At 48.1% G+C, this 22,154-nt stretch overlaps 1 protein-coding gene across 2 annotated transcripts in view; it reads right to left on the reverse strand.

The window, feature by feature from the left end:
- Positions 1–1,847: 1,847 nt before the first annotated feature.
- Positions 1,848–22,154, reverse strand: part of CAPZB (capping actin protein of muscle Z-line subunit beta) — a 63,726-nt gene continuing 43,419 nt past the window's right edge. Inside the window, exons 5-10 of one of the 2 annotated variants that reach the window (XM_063177118.1) lie at positions 15,444–15,585; positions 14,812–14,928; positions 6,847–6,912; positions 5,124–5,200; positions 3,935–4,047; positions 1,848–2,091 (exon numbers count right to left, since the gene is read on the reverse strand). In XM_063177118.1, coding sequence (XP_063033188.1) covers positions 3,945–4,047; positions 5,124–5,200; positions 6,847–6,912; positions 14,812–14,928; positions 15,444–15,585 — 505 coding nt within the window. In that variant the 3' untranslated portion in view covers positions 1,848–2,091; positions 3,935–3,944. The remainder of the gene's footprint in view (positions 2,092–3,934; positions 4,048–5,123; positions 5,201–6,846; positions 6,913–14,811; positions 14,929–15,443; positions 15,586–22,154) is intronic. The other variant, XM_063177119.1, reaches the window with a different exon arrangement.

Raw genomic sequence — 22,154 nt, forward strand, 5'->3', positions numbered from 1 at the left:
CTGCCATTTGTCCTTCCCAAGGAAGTTGCTCTGCTTTGTCCTCACACTGAGGACACCAATCCCTGGATCTCACATTAAATGGGATTCCAGCTGCTCAGTTCCCCCCAGGCTGCAGCTGCAGGTTCATGGAAACACAAACTGGGCAGTTCTTGGGGCTGACCCAGCTGTCTTCAGAAAGGAAATGTATTTTACACTCTCTCTGAGCCCTTTGAAACAAGTGAGTGAGTTTTTACTGGGTTAATTCACAGCTCCTGGGGATGAGCTTGGAGCAAAGGTGAGCCAGTTCCTAAACCTGGGAGATGGGAGAGAGGGTGGGGATGCCCTGCTGGGTGCTGTGATCCCAAAAATCCACCCTGCACCCCACCATGTGTTTTGGGGTCAGGGGCTGTTCCTGTTTTAGGGCCAAATTGTTCTCCAGGAGACTGACAGAGTCTAGGAAGGTGGCACTGGAAAGAGAACTTTTCCAAGATTTCTCCAAAATTCAGGAACAGTTTGCTGCAGGATTTCAGGGCATTTTCACTTCACATTTCAAGCACTTCTATGGGCCTGCTCAAGAGTCAGCAAACCTCACAAATCCCACATCTCTGTTTGCAAACAGACTTTATCTCAGGTAGCTGCATAGGATGGACAACAAAATGTGGTTCCTGTGTTGAGGAAATTTGTAGGACCTCTCCCCTTTGATTCTTCTTCCAGTTATCCACATTTATATAAATTACTGAAAATCAAACAAGCAAGAAAGTGCAGCAAGGTAACTCAGCTGGCTGAAACTGAAAGTGGGTTTGCAGGATGGTTTTGCTCTGGCAATAGAAAAGAATTCACAATTCTGCCCCTCCAGATTCACAGGCACAGGGGCTGCTCACCTCATCCTGAAGCAGCAGCATTTCCTGTCCTGTAGAACAATTCAGATCTTGTTTTAATCCAAACCATGAGCAAATCCCTCATCTCTGCCACTCACAACACTGAATAATTATCACATATTGGCTTTTCTTAAAGCTGGACAAAGAACCTCTGCCATAAGGAAGAATTTATATATATATTTATATATACATTTATATTTTTATATATAAATATAAACATCATATGGAAGGGGACATCACACCCCCTTCCACACAAACATTTCTGGAGTGAGACAAAAAACAAAACCCCAAGTAACCCTACAAGGAAGGAAATTGAAACAAGGAGGACACGATCACACAAACATCTTTCTGGGATTTTTTTTTGTTGTTTTTATTGTTTTAGTCTTTTTTTTTTCCTTTTATTTTTTTTCCATTTTTTAGTATGGAGGCTCAAGTATCAGATGTAGATTCAATTTAAGCTTTACAAAAAAAACAAAAAATCAAAACAAAAACCCCTTTTGCATTCCATAAAAATTGACAGAAAAGCGCCTTGGAACCAGGCTATAGAAGAGCAGAACTTTCAGCAGGTCTCGAAATCACCATCTCCTGCACATCTGGGTTACTCAGTATTGTACAACCCCCAGAACACCCTCTCTTCCCTCCCTCCCTCCCTCCAGCCAGCCCCTGTGCCCAGCCCCCAAACATACGTGGAATAGATTATTTTTCTTTTTTTTTTTCGGTTTTTTTTTTTTTTGTTTTTCCAGTTCTTCCTCTTTCACACACCACAGTATTTTAATAAATTTTTGTTTTACATTTTTTACACCAATGTAACAAAAGGCAGGAGGGGGTGAGGGAGGAAAAGACAAATGATGATCTGTGGTGATGCATATAAATGGGGGAGGGTGGGAAAGGGGGGGAGGAGAAAAAAAAAATAATACATGGACTTCTACAGGAACATAGCCTAAGGTCTTAATAGTAAAATGTGGTGCAAAGTAGGCGTCAGAGACTGAAAAAGTTTGTACAGCTTTATTCATGGGGAGAGGATGGCGCTGCATGGAGAGTATTGGATGCAAATCGTGACGTGACCAACAGAAAAGGGCGGGGATGATTCTCTAGGAAAGGAATCTAACGAGTGCATGGCATGGCTGGTTAGCACTGACAGGACTTTTAACTTTGCTGCTTCCTCTTCAAAGCCTCCACCAGGTCGTTTTTAAGAGCTTCTTGTTTTGATTTGTCTGCAAAAGTCTGCACAGACCTGTGGGGAGGAAGGAAAGGGGGTCAGAGGCAGGGAAGGGCTGGGAGCAGAACGGGAGTCAGGAGGAAGGAGAAGCCCCTGAGCCAGGCTCAGCTGTGCCTGCTGGAGCCCAGGAAGCAGAAATGACCACTCTGAGAACACAAAGCCAAACTCACTCTGGCAAGGAAGGCACCCAAGGCTGCCCCAGCAGCTCCGCTCGGCCCCGGCTGCCACAGGAGAGTCCCAAGGTTTCTGTCACAGACTGCAGAGCCCAGCACCCCACAGAGCCAGGGGGGCCAGAGCTCCTGCTCCTGCTGCCCCCAGGGCCAGAGAGAACCCAGCCCCACCCAGAGAAGGGCCAGGCTGGGGAGCTCTGACCCTTCTGATCACCCCAGAACCCACACCAGCCTCTGCACCGCTGGAAATGGCAGCTGGAGGTTCTGCTCTCAAATCTGCCTTTCTTTGTACCTTCCCTAAGGAATGAGTGATCAAAGCAGCTGAAGAAGAACAGAGACACTGTCACAGGGTTATTGCAGGGATTCCCTTTGCCTGAAGTACAGAGGAACAGCTCCACCTGTCAGGAATCACCTGGGATCGCTGCCCTGGGAGATGCCTGTGGAGGAACCTCTGATTTCAATAAGACAATGAGAAATTGCCACTTTTAAAAAGGCCCCTCTTCAATAAATTGATAGAATGGGTTCTACTCAGGACCAAACTTTTCCAGAGTGGCTACCACAGAGAAGTGGCAGGATGCAGTTGGGTGGAATTTCTCCCCACTTAAATCACATTTCACAGCCTTTACAGCACCTGGGAGAGTGGAAGAGCTCCCTGTCCATGGCAGGGGGTTGGAACTGGATGAGCTTTAAGGGCCCTTCCAACCCAAACCAGTCTGGGATTCTGTCATTCAGAGCAACCTCATTTTCCCTGGTTGCTGTCTCCTGTAAACAAGGCTGCTCTTTGTGGTGGTGATTTTCCAACCATTTTTGTAACAGCATTTCCATTCTCTTGTCTCTGGACACTTCTGCTGCTTCAATAAAAACATATACATTTACATTTGCATTTGTCACAGGCTGAAGAAGTAGTTCTTGGCCACCATCAACAAACAGTGAGTATCCCCCTTTGCCAGATGAAAGAACATCTGTAACTGGTTAGGAAGGGGAGTGGAAGGTTAAGGAGGCTCAGGTTAGTCACTGCCCTGACACTCAGAGCTCCAGAGCAACGAGCACAGCACCAGATCCCTCTGGAGGCCGTGCAAGGGGAGGCTGCCCATGGCTGAGTGAGCCTGAGCAGGACTGAGCTCCAAGGCAGCTCAAACCCCAGCAGGCTCACGGGGAAGGTGTGTGGGTGAGCACACCTTGACTCTGAACTCATGGCAAGAACCAGAATCTTTTTATTTCCAAACTGTGACACTCCCAGGATTTCACTCTGCAGGGAGCACACTGGGATTACAGGGAATTTCTTCATGGAAGTGGAATACCAGAGGTGTAAAAACTGCTGGTGCCCAAGGGGCAGAGTCCTGGGAATGCTGGATGGAATCAGCCCAATCCCACAGCACTCCACGTGCTCCTTTCCTGCTCCCAAGCCAGAGTGCAAAGTGGGAAATCCTGCCCCAGTTCCGAGCGTGAGGATTCCATGAGGGAGGAGAAAACACTGAAAACAGAACCCAGCACTGAGGCAGCCCCAGGAGGATTCCATGAGGGAGGAGAAAACACTGAAAACAGAAGCCAGCACTGAGGCAGCCCCAGGAGGCTGGGCTGGCTGCTCCCTGTGGGATTAGGGGTTAGTTCTTCCCGTTACCATGCAGGGGCTGGGCTGGTGAGTCCTGGTTTAGTGCTGGCTCACACCTCACAGGCAGCAGGGGTACCTGGATTGGTTTAGTTATCAGGCTGGATGTAGATCTGGCGCTGGGTCAACACTTGAGAAAGTTCCCTCTGCAACTGCTTATACTTTTGGTTGTCAGGAATAGCATCGATAGATCTACAGAGAGCAGTGGGAAACCAGGGAGCAAACAGGGAAAAGAACAGTCAGAAGAACTTGGTAACACAGAGCTGGGGCCTGGGAAGCTCCAGGGAGGAGAAGGGGACACACACACAGGAGAGAAGGAGCAGGGACAGGCTGGAGGGGCTCTGGGGGGCTCCTGCACACAGGGCCAGGACTCTGAGGGATGGGGACACAGCAGAGATCCAACCACAGCAGCTCAAGGCAACATTCACAAGAGAAAGGTCCTATTACAGATTCCCTCTGGTGTAATTAAAGCTTCCTTTAATTATTAATTATTAATTCCTGAACCCTGCTCAGCACAAAGGAAACTGAGGCTGGTCTGACCTGGGCTTGGGGCAGAACCCAGAACCCTCCCACAGGTCCTGCTCTGCCCATACAGCAGCACCAATATTGAATTAACACCATTTTTTCTCTCTTCTTCCACATCTCAGTGTGTGAGGGAAGAGCAGAGCATTTATTTGTGCCCTTTGGTTATTGTACATTACCACACTGTGCTGGGAGGTCTCTCTGTACTTTAAAATGAAGTGATTTGGCATCACAGTGATTTCCTCTGTGAGCACAAGAATTACCAGCTTGGGATTTCCATGTCCAACTCCTGTCCAGGAATGAGCAGGGGCTGAACAGCCCAGCACAGTTTCCCCACAGAAAGGCACAGGGAATTTAATCTCTTCTCATACACTGTATTTTGGCTAGTGGTGTTGAGAGAACAACAGAATTTAAAACAAACTCTAAATACCACAAACCACTCGTGTCATGACTTAATTCTGGGACTATTTTTAAGGACAGTAGAAAAAGAAGACAGAATTTAAGGACTGTGAAGATTAAAACAAATGAAAAATAATCCAGAAATACAAGTGTTAGTTGGGCTGTTTGGCTCCTGGTGAGGAAACAAGGGATTAAAACATTGGTTCAGATTTCTGCAACAGAGGAGTTCCCTGAACTCCACACAACAAAAACTGTCCCACAGCACAGGGAGGGGAAAACCAAGCAGCTCAAGGCTGGGGTGGCACTGCAGGGATGCAAAGGGTCCCCACCCACTGCAGGTCCCTTACCTCAGCCCATTCACGATGTCCTTTGTCTTTCCAAAATAAATCTCATTCAGTGTACTTCTGATTTTGTTTTCCATGTCCTGGAAAAGAAAACAGCACAGCAGCTCTTCAGTGCCCTCAGATTTCTGTCTGCAGGGCTGCTGCAGCACCAGGGCCACTCTGAGCCCAGAGCCCTGGCCCAGCCCCTGCTCCCATCCCAGCACTGGGGCTTTGGCACTGCCACATTTTCTGGAAAAACCCCTTTGCCAGGAATTCTTCTCCTGGGAAGCTGAGAAGCCTCAGAGAAAAAGGAAAACAATATTATCTGATTGCTCCTCCTGTGTTTTGCTGCTTTGGAATGTGGTTTGGAGATTGTTTATCCAACAGGTGCTTGTTTGATTGGTTTCATGTGAATTGTTTTGAATTAATGACCAATCACCATCAGCTGTAACAGAACTGGAGCATCACAAGTTTTAATTATCATTCTTTGTAACCTTCTGTCTGTGTCCTTTCTCTATTCTGTAGTATAGTTTGAGTATAGCATAATATATAATATAATATGATATAATATAATATGATATAATATAATATGATATGATATGATATAGTATAATATGATATAGTATAATATGATATAATATAATATGATATGATATAATATAATATAATATAATATAATATAATATAATATAATATAATATAATATAATATAATATAATATAATATAATATAATATAATATAATATAATATAATATAATATAATATAATATAATATAATATATCACATTATATCACATTATATCACATTACATCACATAATATAATATATTATCATATAATATATTATAATCATATATAATATAATAATGAATTAGCCTTCTAAGAACACGGGGTCAGATTTCTCAACTCCTCCTCGGTGCTGGGGGCCCAGCAAACCCCTCAGGGCTGTGCTCCTGCTCTCCCAAGCCATGGGAGCTCTGTGCACCACCAGAGGGCAGCTTCTCCCCAGCTCTGCTCACAGGGAAATGCACCAGCCCAGCCTGGCCTGGCCCTGCCAGGATAACCAAGAGCCCAGAGCTCTGTGCTCAGGGTGGTTTGGAATCCTTGACTTGCTCTTTACAGCTGCCCCACAGAGCTCTGAGAGAGATCTTGCAACAAAGCAGCTTTTTTTTTTTTTTTTCATTGCTTTCACTCAAGCAAACAATTTTTAAAAAGGGATTAAAAAATAAGCAGCTGCCTTTCTTTAATTTCCCAGTTCCCTAAAAATGCATCAGAGTTGAGAATTTCCTCCTTTCTTGGCCATAACAATGAAGGAAATCTGGAACACCCTCGGTCAGGACAGTGCAGTGAAACACAAAGTGGTGCTGCACCCTCTGAGCAGCTGCCACAAAACCCAACAGCAAACCCAATTCCAGGGGGTTTCATAAGCACTTGATACACACTGGACTGTCAGCCCAAGGGACAGTGCTGTAGCAACCTGTTAGAAATAATAATTCCCCCCAGAAGTGGCTGCAAAAGCAAATCTGAGGGCAGGAAGTTGTTCACTGGTGCTCAGGAAGGGAACACCCATTCTCTCACCACTGCGGGGCTGAGCAGGGCACAAGGGGCAGCTTTGGGGTGGCTTTGTACCCACAGACAGCTGGGGGGGATGGAAGGAGCAGCACTGAGCCACCACACACCCAGCAACAACAGGAATCAGTAAGTTATTGGTAACAAAATTCAAGGGGGCAGAGAAGCTGCACTCACCTCTACCAAGCGGCCGATGTTGGCTATGTGTGGGGAGGAGTCACTCACAGTCTCATCCTTCTCCATCTGCAAAGGAAAGCACAGATCCATCCATCACAGGGAGCTGGGGCAGGGGGAATCACCACCTCCCCCATGTGCACACACAGCACAAGGGGCTGAGAAACCCCAGCACCCACCACAGGCACAGGCTGGCAGGGGAGATGTGGGGAATAACAAACCAGGAATGGGAAGAGTCCCTGCTGCAGAGAGGGCCACGAGAGCCACCCCCTCCCCACCACAGAACAGCCAAGTGTCCTTTGCAGGGGAAATTCAGAGCTGGGACAACTCAGGAGTGCAGAGACAGCACAGCCCCAGTGCAGGACTCCTGAGGCAGCTGAGATCTCCCAGCCCAGCAGCAGCACTGGGAGCTGCAGCATCCCCTTGATTCCATCTGACTGTGCCTGATGGAGCCCCCAGCCCTGCCCTGCCATGGCCTGTGTGCTCTGGGTGCACCACTTCTGGGTTTCCCTGGCTCTGCACTGAAGGCACTTGGGTCAGTAATTCATGTTCACACTCAGGTGTTTATTAGAATTTCTGATCAGTGAAACAGTCTCAGTACTGTGAGTTGGGCAGCTTTTCATTAGAAGGCACAAAATGGCCAACAATCTCTTGATGCAAGGGCTTTTAAGACTAAACTGTCCAATTAAGAACTGACACCTGGATTATTTTCCCTTTTAACCCAATAACTGATCCCACAGAGCTGCAATGGGGACTTTTCTGCCCAATTACAAAATGCCACCCAAACCCATGGAGAAGGAGGAAGAAGAAGCATGAAGAAGAAACCCAGGACAACACCCTGGGCCCTCCATCTTGCTTCCATCCACAACACACTAAAAACCCCAAACCCTCAATTTCTCACCCAGTGACACACCTACACTGCTCTCTATAATCTATTTCACACTTTTGTGGATTCCAGTCTATCTTGAAGTCTGGGAAACTTTCTCCATGAGTGAGGGTCAGAGTCAGTGCTGCCCTGGGGGTCAGGGCACAGACACAGAATTATTCCCTGTGGTGCCCTGGGTTTCCTCAGTGTGCTCAGCAAAGTCCATCCTGCCCAGCTCCTGTGGCCAGGACACAGCCAAGTGCTGAACTGTGAACATCAGGAACCTCAGCAGGATCTGCTGAGACAGCAAGAAAACAACACTGGGAGACAAATGCAGTGGGAAGAACACTCTTCAAAGGGTTTCACTAATCCCACTGAATTCCCTCATCCATCTGCTCCTATCCCTCCCTCAGGGCACAGTTTAAAACCTGGGCCAGCCACAGGTTTGTTCTAATAAGCCAAGGCTGGAACAGGCTTGGGGAAGCGTGGAATTTAACTGGACCCCTGAAGGCAAAGGACAACCTGGGAGAGAGAGGGGGAGAAGGAGCAGCAGGACGTTTCATTTTGCCTTCAGACTGTTCCATGGAATGGAGACACTGCCTGGAGAAGGGTCCAGCAGCACTGCAGGACAGTGACCCACACAAACACATCCATGGGGAGCTGGAACCTTCAGCAGAGTGCCCCAGTCTGGGGCAGAGGGGCAGGCACTGCCACGGGCTCCCTGCCTGCCTCCTCACACCTGGACAGGCCCAGCTCTGCTTAAGGAGCAGAATCTGAAAATAGATTTTTTTTTAATAAAAAAACCCCCGTATATTATTACATCTCCATAAAAACTGCTGCCAGAAGGAAAACATTTTTATGTGCTCTGGAAGGCCAGATGTTACAAGAGGCTGTTTAATGGAGTGCAGAGTCAGGATCAGCCATGTCGTACAAACAGTTGGGGTTTGTTGAGTTGTTGGGGCTTTTAAAGGTTCCTTCCTGTGGCTGGCACTGCTCAGGCAGCAGCAGAATTTCTGCTGCTTAAATAAAGCTGGGCTTGCTCTGAGGGGAAATTCCCTCTGCAGGCTGAGTTCAGGAGCTGCTCATCCTCCCAGGAACATCAGCTCATCCTCATCCTCCCAGGAACATCAGATCATCCTCCCTCTGGCACTGCCCACTTCCAAACCCAGGGGGAGCCCAGGGGGAGCCCAGTCCCAGCTCAGCTCAGTCTCAGCTCAATCCCAGCCCTATCCCAGCCCAGTCTCAGCCCAGTCCCAGTCCCAGCTCTGTCCCAGCCCAGTCCCAGCCCTATCCCAGCTCAGTCCCAGCTCAATCCCAGCCCAGTCCCAGTCCCAGCCCATCCCAATCCCAGCCCAGTCCCAGCTCAATCCCAGCCCAGTCCCAGTCCCAATCCCAGCCCAGTCCCAGCCCAGTCCCAGCTCAATCCCAGCCCAGTCCCAGTCCCAATCCCAGCCCAGTGCCAGCCTCAGCCCAGTCCCAGGCCCTGGTTCCTCTCCTGGCTGCCCCAGCCCTCTGCTCCAGGCTGACTCACAGGGACCCTCACTACTCTCACTGCTCTGGGCTGCCTGCTCCCTTGGGATGTTCCCTGCAGGGAATAAAGCAGCTGCCTGGGCTTTCTGTAAACATTATGTGGAGGAATAATGTGAAGAGGGACGTTTAAGCTGGATAAACATTTTGTTTCATCGTGAAAGTGTCTGAAAACACCAGCAAAGGTAGAAGGGAACTCATCCTCCATTTTGCTCTGGAAAGCCAACAACACCCACAGCTGCTCTGGCCACGGAGCAGAGTGAAAATCCCTTTAATGAAACACAAACAGCAGTGTGTGCCAGGGGCTCCCAAAGCCACAGGCAGGCTGAAGGCTCCAGGTGGAAAATATGTGGAATTATTTGGATATCAGTGAGGCAAAATGTGGCCTGCCCCTCCAGCACTCATTTCAAACTACAGGCAATAAGTGAAGGCTGTGATCTCTGCAGGGCTTGCAGCCTTGCAGGAATCAGCTGAGGACTGAGCCCACCCCTCCACAGAGTAACCAAATTTCCCATTCCCTTTGCCAAACTGTCCAGGCAAAACCAGGGGCAAACCTGGGCATGCTGCACAACCCTCACCTGCCCCCACTGCTCTGCTCCCTTCTTCTCATTTATTACAGAACTGAACCTCTGTGAGACCCACAGGGAGCTCAAAGCCCCCCCAGTGCCAGCCCTGCCATGGCAGGGACCCCTTCCCCTGTCCCAGTGGCTCTGAGCCTGCCTGGGGCACTGCCAGGGATCCAGGGGCAGCTCCCACCCTCATGATGGAGGCAGAAATAATTCCCTGGACAGCCCCTGGCAGCAGATCCCTGCTGTCCCTGCCCTACAGAGACTCCAGGGCACTGCAACTGCTGAGGGGGAGCTCAAGGATCACAAGAAGATCCCAGTGGTGGAAGAACAAAGTTACAACATCTGGAAGTCGGTGGGATGGGCTTTCCCATGATGGGAATGGATGAGTGTCCTGATTGCTGAGCACAGGGATCTCCCTGGGTGATAAATGGAGAATGGCTCTGCTGGGGTTTCACTGAGCAGCAGCAGATGCCAGGCCAGGGACTGCTCTGTCTGCACAGCCCAGCCTTCATCCAGCTCTGCAAAACCTTCTGCCCTCACTAGAGAGAGTTCTAAGTTCAAAAATCAACCTCTGTGCTCCCTTCATCCCAAATGCCAGGCCTCAGGAATCAGCCTCCTCCTCCTCCTCATCATCATCCTCAGGAATGGATTCTTTCAGTTCCTCTATTGAGTTCCCTGTGACTCTACACCCTCCCCTTCCCACATCTCCCCATGTACATACACTCCAGGATGGAGCCAAGGTCCTGCTCAGCACATTCACCTCCCCAGGCTCCTCCTGGCCAGGACCCTCAGAGCCAGGCTCTGTGCAGGGACACCTCAGGAGGCAGCTGCTGGTGCTGCTGCTGCCAGGAGGGGCTGCAGAGCCCTCAGCACAGTGCAGGGCTGACAGCCTGCCAGGGAAGGGGAGCCCTCCCCATCTCCTGTGCACAAGGGAAGCAGATCCCACAGCTGCTCTGCCCCCCAACAAAGGGCAGCCCAATGAGCTGCAAGAGACACGAGCAGCTCCAAGGTACACACAGGGCCAGGAGCCCCAGAGCTGCCAGGGAACAACATCTGCCAAACATCTGGCCCCAATCAGCAGGGCTGGGAGGTACCTGCAGTCCCCAGAGAACTGCAAGGTAATTGAAAAGCTGCTGGCACGTTTCATTTCCCTGCAAGCCCTGCTCCCTGCTCCTCTCTGGCACTGTTCATGCAGAAAGAACAGCACTGATTCCTAAAAATTCCAGCCAAACCCCCTGGGCAAAGGGGAGGCTGTGCCACACTCTGCAGCCAGGACATAATGAGCTTCCAGTGTCAAGATGTCACCTCAGCTTTAACTGTCCCAAAGTTTAAAGGGCAGAATTAATCCATGGATCCTCAGTGCCTGGAGCTGGCTAAGAACTGCTCTCACTCTCTGCAGGTAAGTGAACCTCTGCACACACATGAAGCAATTATGCCAATTATGCCTTTATACAGGTAAATTGTGCAAAGGAGTGGGTGTGACAGCACCCAGGGGTTTGTGCTGCACCTCCTGTGTGTGTATAAACCTGTATAAACCTGTATAAACCTTTATACAGGTAAAGTGTGCAAAGGAGTGGGTGTGACAGCACCCAGGGGTCTGTGTTGCACACTCCTGTGTGTGTATAAACCTGTATAAACCTTTATACAGGTAAATTGTGCAAAGGAGTGGATGTGACAGCACCCAGGGGTTTGTGCTGCACCTCCTGTGTGTGTATAAACCTGTATAAAGCTTTATACAGGTAAATTGTGCAAAGGAGTGGATGTGACAGCACCCAGGGGTTTGTGCTGCACCTCCTGTGTGTGTATAAACCTGTATAAACCTTTATACAGGTAAATTGTGCAAAGGAGTGGGTGTGACAGCACCCAGGGGTTTGTGCTGCACCTCCTGTGTGTGTATAAACACCCATTGCTCTACTGCATCAGGACAGAATCTGAAATTCTGTAATTGAACTGATACAGCCGAAGCCTGAAATTCCAAAATCCACCAGGTCAAGTAAATTAAAGCTACACCAAGGGGAGTTTTCAGCTTCCCAAAACTGAATCCTCTATGTCTCCCCCTTTCCTTATTCTCTCCACTCACAAATGCAAAATGTTTGTTTCTTCCTTATAAACAGAGACAATTCTTATTGTAGCAGACAAAAAAACTGCACTGGGGAAACCAAGGGAAAGCAGTTGAAGGCACTGGAAGGGAGATGTCAACTCCCAGTGTATAAATAAAGCAGACACAGGCCAGGGATGTGACCTCTGTACCTGCCCAGGAGGGACCAGCACAGAATCCCACAATCCTGGAATGGTTTGGGTTGGAAGGATCAAATCCCATCCAGTGCCACCCCTGCCATGGCAGGGACACCTTCACTGCTCCAAACCCCATCCAGGCTGGCCTTGGCACCCCCAGGGATCCAGGGGCAGCCACAGCAACAACACAGGGTCTTGAGAGAGGAAAAAATCCTTTTCAAAACTGAGTGCAACATTTAGGAACAGCCCAAGTGGAGCCTTACAGGAAGGAGCCTGGGGATGTTCAAGACAGGCAGAGCCTTTCCAAATGGCCTTGACAAAGGCAACAGAAAACAGCTTTTCCCAGAGCCCCACTGCAGCTCCAAGCCCAGCCCCAGCACGTGGCACCCCCTGAGCTGCTCCTCTGGCCAGCAGGTCAATCAATCCTCCCTCAGCAATGGATGGAAAGGCAGCAATGCCCTGCCTGCAGCCAGGAGGCCACAGGGGCTTTGGAGGAACCAAAGCTTTTGGCTCTGAGCAGAGCACTGAGGCTGCTGTGCCATCACCTCAAAAGCTTCCTCCCAAACACAAGCACATCTGCTGCTCTCATTTAGGATCAAAGGTGGCCAAGCAAATGACTTGACCAAAACCGTGTAAATTTACCATGGACAAAGTTTTATCAAAACATCACTGATACCTGTCATAGTGAAACTGTAACAGTTCAAGAGGAAACTCAAACCAGCTCTTGGTGCCTCATTTTGCTGCAGGCTGCATGAAAGGCTGATCAAAAAAAGGAGAAGTAAAACTTGCAGAGCTTGGGTGATGTGGCACAGTGGATTCAGAGCCAAGTCCAAGCCCTGCCCTGTCACTATAGGACATGAGAGAACACAAGCTCACACTGCTGCTCTCAAGGTGAATTAAAAAGGGAAGTTTATTTTCTGACTCTAACATTTATAGTTTTCTAAGAGTGACAGTGGATTGGAGGGTGACAGTGCCACCTCTCCAATGACACTGGACAGACCAACAGTCCATCAACTTCTCCTCCTCCATAAAGGAATGGAAAACAATGAGTTATTTACAGAAAGTGTAAAGTGAGAAAGTTCACTACAATAATGTCAACATCAGAAGGCTTAGAAAATCTTCAAAAACCAGAGTGACACTGCACTCAGGAGTTCAGTCCAGCTGCAGGTGAACTTCAGCTGGGGACAAACAGCTCCTCCTCACCCAGAACAGCTGCAGGCAGTGTGGAGAGGGCAGGTAATGAAAGGTGAAGTTTCTGCAGGTAATGGAAGGTGAAGTTTCTGCAGGTAATGGAAGGTGAAGTTTCTGCAGTTCCAGTCCCCAGTGCCTGCAGGATCCTGTCAGAGCCCAGGCTGGGATGTGCCCCAGGCCCCTGTTTGTGCATCCTCCCCAGCACTGCTCCTGCCACTGCACCACATCTGCACCCAAGGTTCTGCTGTGGAATGATGGCAGAGGCATCAATCTCCACTGCAGCTTGGACAGGAAAGTCAAACCAAACCAGGGCCAGCAGTCAGGCCAAGGTGCACTGAGGACAGCCCTGTGCACAGCCCTTGTTTGCCTTGGCCCAGCTGTGCTCAGGGCCATGGCCAGAGTCAAGCCCTTGGCCTGCACTTCACAGCTCCCATTTCCAGCATCAGCAGGGCTGGGATTAAATATTTGTCCGGGTCACCATAACTGGGGTATAATTACTGCAAAAAGAGTCAAAAAAAGGCTCAAAACTGTCTCCAGATGCCTTTTTCCTTCACTTGCTTTTCCATCAGCCTCTTCAATGTCAACAACGTGGAAAGAAAAATCACCCAGGCTGGGGCAAGCTGTGCAAGACTAACCCAGCTTCAGTCCCTCTCTGCAATCCCTGACCCTCCTTGGCTTCACCTGGCTCAAACCTGCTCAGAACCAGGAGGTTTTGAACAGAGTCTGCATTGTCCTTTGTATGGAAAGCCCCAGCCTGCCCTGGGAAGGCTCATAAAGGAGTTTCAGCTGCTGCCAATCTCTCCAGTCACTCATGACCTTACAATGTGCCTCCTGTCCTGCACAGTTTATTACTCTGCTCCATCAGTGACTGCAGAGCCCAGAGCAAGCCCAGCTCATCAGCAGGAGGAGAAGCCCCTGGCAGGTGGTGGGGCAGAGCAGCCCATCCAAGGCACCCAGCTCAGCAGATTCTGCCTGTCAGGGCCTGGGGAAACCTCCCTGCTGCAAAGCAGCTCTCAGGAGGCAGACAGAGTCATTAATGCTGGCACAAAACTCCCAGATGTTCAGGACAGACTTATCTTACTTTTTTAGATTTTTTTAAATCAGTGTTCTGGTACTGCAGGGAGAAAGCACTAAAGGAAGACACCATGTAATTGATGTCCTTAAAAAATCTTACTGTCAGTGCAAAATACAGGTTTGTTCTCAGTGGTTTAGCTGGCTTTTAAAAGAGAGGAAGGAAAGATGCCATCCTGTATTTTTATAGTCCTGTTGGAATCTTCCAGTGACAAAGAGGGCAAATCTTACAGATAAAAAAAATCTGCAACACACATGGAAGAATAAAAACTCAGGAACACCAAAAGCCACACTGAGACTTACAAGCAAGCCTGAACTCCTGCTGGATGTTTTGTATTTTTAATTGCAAGCCCCTGTGTGTCAAGCACAGCTCAGGGGGCTCTCTGGCAATCACCCACTGCATTCTCCGTTTCACTGGGCTGCAGAACAGCAGGAGCAGAGATGTTGGTGCAGCACCTCCCAAAGCCAGGGCTCTGTGCCTGCCCAGGTGTGAGGAGGACACAGCCTTACCTGTCTGGTGAGGCTCCCCCCCAGGTTCATGGTACCAGAGCCAGTTTTGTTGGTCTGCAGCCACAGCATCACTGTGGAGGTCAGCTTGTAATGGGCAGTGCGGCCACTGGACTTCTCCTGCAAGTGCAAGGGGACAAAGAGGGACAGAGACAGAGGTTAAAATCCCCCCTAAAGCTAAATGGGGGCTGGCACACCCCACAAACAACAGGCCAGGTAAATTTAATCCCCCTCATGCAGCACAGGCTCTTACAGACAATTCTAAGTGTGCTCATTCCTCTAATTTTCCAAAGCAAATCCAGTTAGAGCAATTCACTCTCCTAATACCTTGTTTTTATTACCTAATTAGTGATATTTATCTGTAGCTCTTTATGTTAAAAAAAAAACCCCACATCTCAGGATCACATGCACAGAAAGTAACATACTTTCAATTCTTCTGGGATTCTTTTTGATTACAGCCCTGACTTATCTCTATCCAAATTGCTTCGGGGCATTTTCAAAAATTAACAAGGGAAAGAAGTTTACAGGCCTGACACAGTCCTGCATTGTTCAGTGGAACACCTGTGCTCCTTAATTGTCTGGAATTAACTGGGTTTTGTTTTCACTGGGGTGTATCAGCTCCCCAGAGGCTGTACCTGAACCTCCACCACGTGGATGGAATCCCAGCATCCCTTAATCTTCTTTGATCCATCTCCAGCTTTCTTAATGAGGATCACCCCAGCAAAGCCATGATCCAGATCCCAGAGGTAGACAGAGGAGACTCCACCTTCAAAATACCTGCAGGAGGCAACCCAGAGGCAAGTTAAAAGCAAGCAGGAGAGTCAGATATCAATAATAATCATCTTAAATAAGCAGAATTTCTAAGTCCTAATCCAGATTTGTTTTTTCTTTCAGGACAGCACACTCTCTCAGTTACACACCCAGAAACACAGCACTTCAAATCACTTCATAATGCAGACTTTAATTACAAAACAACTGCACATGTCTCTGAAGGAGAATAAAGGTCTGGGGAGAACCAGAGCTATTTACAGATTTCTACAGGACTTGAGCAAACAATTCCTCTGATTCCAATTACCTACAACAGCTGCTAAAAGCACGAGCTACAAAGTGGGCTCAGAGTAAGGCTTTATTTTACAATCTGGTCTTTTTCCCCTCTTCTCCCTTGCTATTGGCAAAGTCTGGAAGTTCTTTACAGCAAAGTTCACTAATTAAGACAAAAGGGAGCAAGTAAGTAACTTTATGTTGCTGCCTCAAAAGTCTGTGTGAAGCTGACACTGATTTACTGCAAAGGGAGCTGAACTGGAACCAGGGATCTCAGAAATGTAGAGATGCTGTTGAAGTTTTATTATTCCAGCATCAGGTATGGGGAACAAGAGAAAAGCCAGACTGCCTCAATCTCAGGTGTCTTTTGCTGAAAGTAACTCAGGAAACCAACCAAAAATGGGATCTGCAGAGCCCCATTCCCTCTGGGTGCCACTGGTGCAGATGGAAATGCACTTCATGAAATAATGGTAAACAACCCATCTGTTGGAAGAAAGGAGGAATTCTGTCTTCTAGAAAACTGGAATTGCAACCACAGCATTTTATCCCTTCCTTTCTCAATTTAGCAAAGCCATGAGGAGGATGAAGGAAAAGGAAAGAATAAAAACTCTACGGCACACAACTCTCACATCTCAGGGGTGACCATGGCACACAAGGATCATGTGAAAGGGGGAGAGGAAACTTCATAAACTTCATCAACAACACAAAATGTTGGTAGTCAGACTTTTCATTGCCTGCAGGAGGGCAAAATCTCATTATCCAAAGGCATGAGGAGCAGCCAGGAGTGCAGATTAACCTGTCTGCATCCTGCCTGCCTGTCACACACACCTGGCAGTGACCATCACTCCTGCCACAGAGGAAATCATCCCTCATGAAAAAATCATCAACCCTTCCCACTCCGTGCTTCCTCCTTCCTAACCCTGGGCCTTCCAGTTGGGACTGGTGCTTAAAAGGCAATTTACTGCAATTTGGAGTGCATGGATTACCCCTAAGCACATGGATTAAAGCACACCAACCCCTCCCTTGCCAGCAGGCAGGAGGAAAGGCACTGGAAGTGAACTCCAGTGACACTTCCAGCACATTCCCTGCACCCACAGACCAGCTCAATCCCTTGTTTCCAGAGGGCAGAGTCACCCAAGAGCCCCAATTCCCTTTAATTGCAGACACCCAAACCAATGCTGACCTCAGGGAGGTAAATAATTTCCTATAAACTCACCACAGCCTTTTATTTCTAATGGGTGGCTCTGCCTCTCCTGGCCAAGCCCAGCCCAGGCAGTTCAGGACCCCCTGTCCTGGGGCACTGCCAAGCAATGATAACACAGCACTGGAAAAGCAAAGCCCAGCCACACTAAAGCCAGGCTTCCACCAGGCAACTTCAACCTAACAAACCAACACACACCCTCTTTACACCCCCTGGGGAATTCACAAATGGATTTTGGTTAAATTCCAGTCCTGCAGTGAACCTCAGCTCCAACCTAAGCCACCCTTCCTTCGGCAGTGGGAATCGGAGGCCAGAGAGAAGCAGCTATTGTCCCTTCTCAGAGGCAGATTGCTTTCAACAAATATATATAATATATCCTTTTTCATACACAGAATCAGTGAATTCACTCCAAATGAGCTGGCAGTCACTGAGAACATTGCAGTATGCACAGACAGTTTCCCCATTACTCACTTTATGACCTTGCTATGAGCATGAAACATTAATTAAGAGAGGGACCAAAACAAGGTTTTGGGAAATTTCTTCTTACCTACTGTACTTTGATCCTAATGACATGAAACAGGAAAAAATAATCTTTATGTGGTTCACCTTTATGAGATCTTACATAAAGGCTTTTGTGGGTATTTTAAGAATGTGCTAAAATGTTGTCTGAAACCACATGAAGCCATGAGAGGAACCTCCCGCCAGAACCAACAGCGCACACATGGAAACGCTTTCAGTGCCTTTGGAGATCTAATGAATCAAATATAGAATTAATATTGTTTTAAATACCAACATGCACTTCCAATAAAGCTGCTCTGCCATGGCCAGGCCCAGGAACTGGAGGCTGGAGCAACAATGCCAGTGACTGAATCCAAGGCACGCCAGGATTTACATTATCCAAAGGCTCCCAAATCCCCTCCTCCTTCATGGGGAGGGAATAAATACAACTGATCACTGCACTGCCTGTCACCTTCAAACAGCACTGGAGTGGGATTTCTGAACCCCTGAAAGTCACTGTTGGATATGAGGGAACATTCCTGGGTTTTTTTTAAGTAAAAATAAAGAGGTGCCACAGGCTAATTGGTCCATAATAGAAAACGGGATGATAGATTGGGAGGAATTTAAATTGACATTGGTGGATTTGGATTTGCTGCAGGAGGGCTGGGCTTCCTCCAAGAAACCCCTTCACCATGGACTGAAACGCAGCACACACTAAGATCCAAGCAGGAGATGAACCAGCTTGGAAAAGGCCCCAGGAAGGCACAAACTGGGACCTTCTCTGGTAAAGAAACAGATGGAGAAGGCAGGGCACAGCCCCAGAGTCACACACAGCTCCTGCACTGAACATCTCCTGCCTCAGTGTCCTGTTGAGATGTCCCTGCCCTGGTCCTCCTGCACAGCTGTGCCTGGAGAAGGCAATCTGTCTCCTTTGGGAGCTGCAATCACAGAATCCTTGAGGCTGGAAAAGCCCTCTGAGGTCACCAAGCCCAACCTTGAGCCCGGCACCACCACGTTCAGCACCAACCCACACTCCCCACAGGTTTTCTGAACACTTCCAGGGCTGGGGACTCCACCACCGCCCTGGACATCCTGTTCCAATGCTTTACAGCCCTTTCCCTGAATTTTTTTTTCCCTAATATCCAACTTAAACCTCCAGGAGCTGGCACAAGCTGGGAGGCCATTTCCTTTTATCCCCTGGGAGAAGAGACTGACCCCCACATGGCTGCACTGACTCTCCCAAAACAACCAGCAGATGCTTTTGGGATGCTCGGGAGGCCTCAAGTAGGAGCAATTCCTGTTGTGGTACCTCAGAAACACCCCAAGGGACAAACCATTCTCACAGGACAGCTTCAGAGCAGAGCAATCACTGCTCTCTGCCCAAGGACACCATCAGCCCAGGACGTTTCAATCAAGATCAATCAGGCTTTACCTACAGACAAAACTTTGTTATAAAACAATGAAAAATTTGTTTTATGGTTGTCATATCCCTTTAGTAACAAGAAAAACACTGATATCATAGTTGATAACTATGATAAATGATATCATAGTTGGGTTCAGTTAGGAGGACCTCAAAAGATCATCAAGACCAAGTGACATCCCTGTCCTTGGAGAGGACAGCCAGTGCTCTATCTCTGGGAAAATAACTTTTATAAGGCTGCCCAGGAAGGTGACTAAAAGGCAAAAGGCCCAAAGCAATCATTCATTCTCTTCACAGAATTCAGAACAGCAGTTCACTCAAAATCAATTATAGTTTTAATGTCATGATCAAACACTGAGGTTTTATATCTGTTACTCATCAACCACAGAACTCCTGGAAAAAGCTGTTTTATGCAAAAAATGTCACACTTAAGACTGACCTACTTTACAAATGCAAGAATAAAAGAAAATATTTAAGCTAAGAGTGATCCAAAGCTTTATGAAGTGTTTGAAGTTGGAGCGGGTGGAGACACAGGATGGAAACTTGTCTGAGGAGCAGGAGCTGGACCCATGAAACAGAGGCTGTGGCCAGAACAAAGCTGCAACTTCAAGAGGGATGTGATAGGGGAGGAAATCCCCAGCTCCCAGCACAGCCCTCAGGGAAGCAGGGCACATTAATCACTTTGGTTCAGCACTGAAGGACGGCCCAGGAAGGCCCCATGACCCTCCTGATAATGTTCCTCCCCTCCCAGCCTCACCAAGAGATCCTGGCCACTGTGTGGAGAAAATGACTTTCCACCACACAGCAATAAAAACAAGCTCTGACTTTCAATTACACCTCAGAACCAAATCGTTCATCCATAAAAACATTTGTGTATTTTCCAGTAAGAAGCTGAGAGCCAGAGACAAAAAGTCTGTGGCTGATGGCTCTCCCAACCCCCTGATGCCAAAGCACCAGCACCTGGAACCTCAGCCTGGCTCTGAAACCTTCCAAAGCTTGCACTGGGTTTCAAACTGGCTCAATTAAAGCAGAAAAATATATTTTCTTTTATTCCCTAAAGGTCACCTAGTTATTTCTTCCAGCTCCAGGAGCTCAGCACAGAAAGGGAAAAGTCTCCAGCTATTTACATCAACAGACTTCCAAGAAAACTGGCATTTAAAAATCCTACCCCAAAGGAAAATACTGAGCATTCAGCTCACATGTTTTTACAAGAGTGACAATGACTGATGTCACAGCGTGAGCAGCTGGTGTCTCACAGCAACCCAAAACATTTCCTAAATGCTGAGGTGAGGAAGCACATTCCAGCTCTCCTGGGAGCAGGAACTGGAGTGCCAAGTGACAACTCCCACCCTGTCACCTCCAGCCAGCACAGGAATCACAACTGAAATATGAAGGAAGTGGCAAATTTGAGCAACCCACCTTTCATCAAACCCCAAACACTGCTCAGGTGTTCAACAAATGCCCTGCAACCTCACACTCAAGGAGGAGGAACAGATTCTTCAGGACATCAATAGCTGTCCCTCAATAATTGTAGCCTCCATCCAGCTGTGAGTGCTGAGGCTCAGGATCCTTTAATGAGGGGACAGGAATGAGCAGGATGTGACACTGCAAGCCCAGGGCATTTACAGCTCCTCTCTCCTTCCCTGGCCCCAGGAGCACAACTGGGGAGCCCCTCCACAATCCCACCCAGAGATTAAAATGAAGAAGGTAAAATGTCTGTGCACAGCCCAGGGGTTTTACACCCCACTTGATGAACTCAGCCCAAATTATGCTTGGGGGCTCTGTACAGGTATTTTACAGGAATTCTTTCCAGCATACACAGGTGCAAAAATCCCTGGAGCAAACATACCAATCCACTTAGGTATGTGTAACTTCAATGCCAGTTGTACTTAAAAGCACATCTGGACCACGGTGGGATGACTCAAAGTGCTCAGCAGAGCTGTGAAGTGCAGGAACTCTGCAAGGAAGGACAACAGTACCTAAACAATGGGATCCTGAAGGCTAAAAGTCTCCCAGAAGTTCCCAGTCTGTGCGTTCTAGCACCTTTCATTATTTAATCAATGTGCACTGCTCACGTTTTCCTTCCCATCTCACTGCTCCTGGCAGATGGAAATGAATGACCAAATCCCTTTGGAGAAGTCACCTGGAAACTGTTCCATGAGCAGGACAAGGGGTGCCCAAAGGAGGGAGAGCCTCATTACCTGCAGGAATCTCCCACTGATCCCAAACCCTTCTCCCATGGCCATCCCTGGGCAGCACAGACACTGCTCCAGCCACCCCCAGTGTGCCACATTCCACGCTCTGCCAGCTGAAACCCAAACGTGGACAGCAGGGAACAGACAGCAGAAATCTTCTGTGCTGTGGTTTAAGGCTGGCAAAATCTTTGGAGGCTGCAGATCTCACATGACATCAGCTCTGTGACACAATTCTGTATCAGGTCTGCCACAAGAAGGCTGCTGCTGTTTAAGTTGCTCTGTCCTCAAATTCCACCATTAAAGCACTGCACATTTGTGAGGGCATGAGGTAAATTTCTGTCCATACAATACTGGTTGTCTCATTATTAGAGACAACCAGTTCAAAAATTCCAGCTCACAACAAACTGACAGTTCAAAATTCCATCTCCTTTTTGAATGTAAGTCATTCCTTCCTAGGGATTTAAAGCCTTCAGAGAGCAGTGTTTGAGGACAGTGCTGCATCATCAGTGCTGACCTCCTAATCCAAGTGTTCAGTTTTTATGTAATTACAGAGAACCCTGGGAACCCAAGGGAAAAACTCCTCCTCCATCCAACATCTCGGATTCAGAAGATAAGAATGCAGTGTGTGCAGAGCTGCTCCAAAATGGAACTCCCAAAGAAGAAAAATCAGATGAAAAGCAACTGATTTCGTTTTCCAGCATGCCAGTACATTTCATTTTCCCCTCTTTCTAAGAAGATTCTCTAATATTTATCAACAACTTCAATATTAATTCTGCTCTGAGCTGCCCATGGGCACGCTGAGGAGGGGATCCCAACCCAAGGAAAAACAATTTCCTTGGGAAAACAGCATGGCTGTGACTGTAAAAGCACACAGACATGAAAGCAGAGAAAGTCTTGGTGGTTTAGACCTGTCTTAGGAGATTTCATCTCACCCTTATTAGGCTGGCCCAAGGCAGGAATCTCCCCTGCTGCCCCAGCCCGTGGTGCACAT

Source organism: Melospiza melodia, chromosome 26 (genome assembly GCF_035770615.1).
Source record: "Melospiza melodia melodia isolate bMelMel2 chromosome 26, bMelMel2.pri, whole genome shotgun sequence".
Lineage (NCBI taxonomy): Eukaryota > Metazoa > Chordata > Aves > Passeriformes > Passerellidae > Melospiza > Melospiza melodia.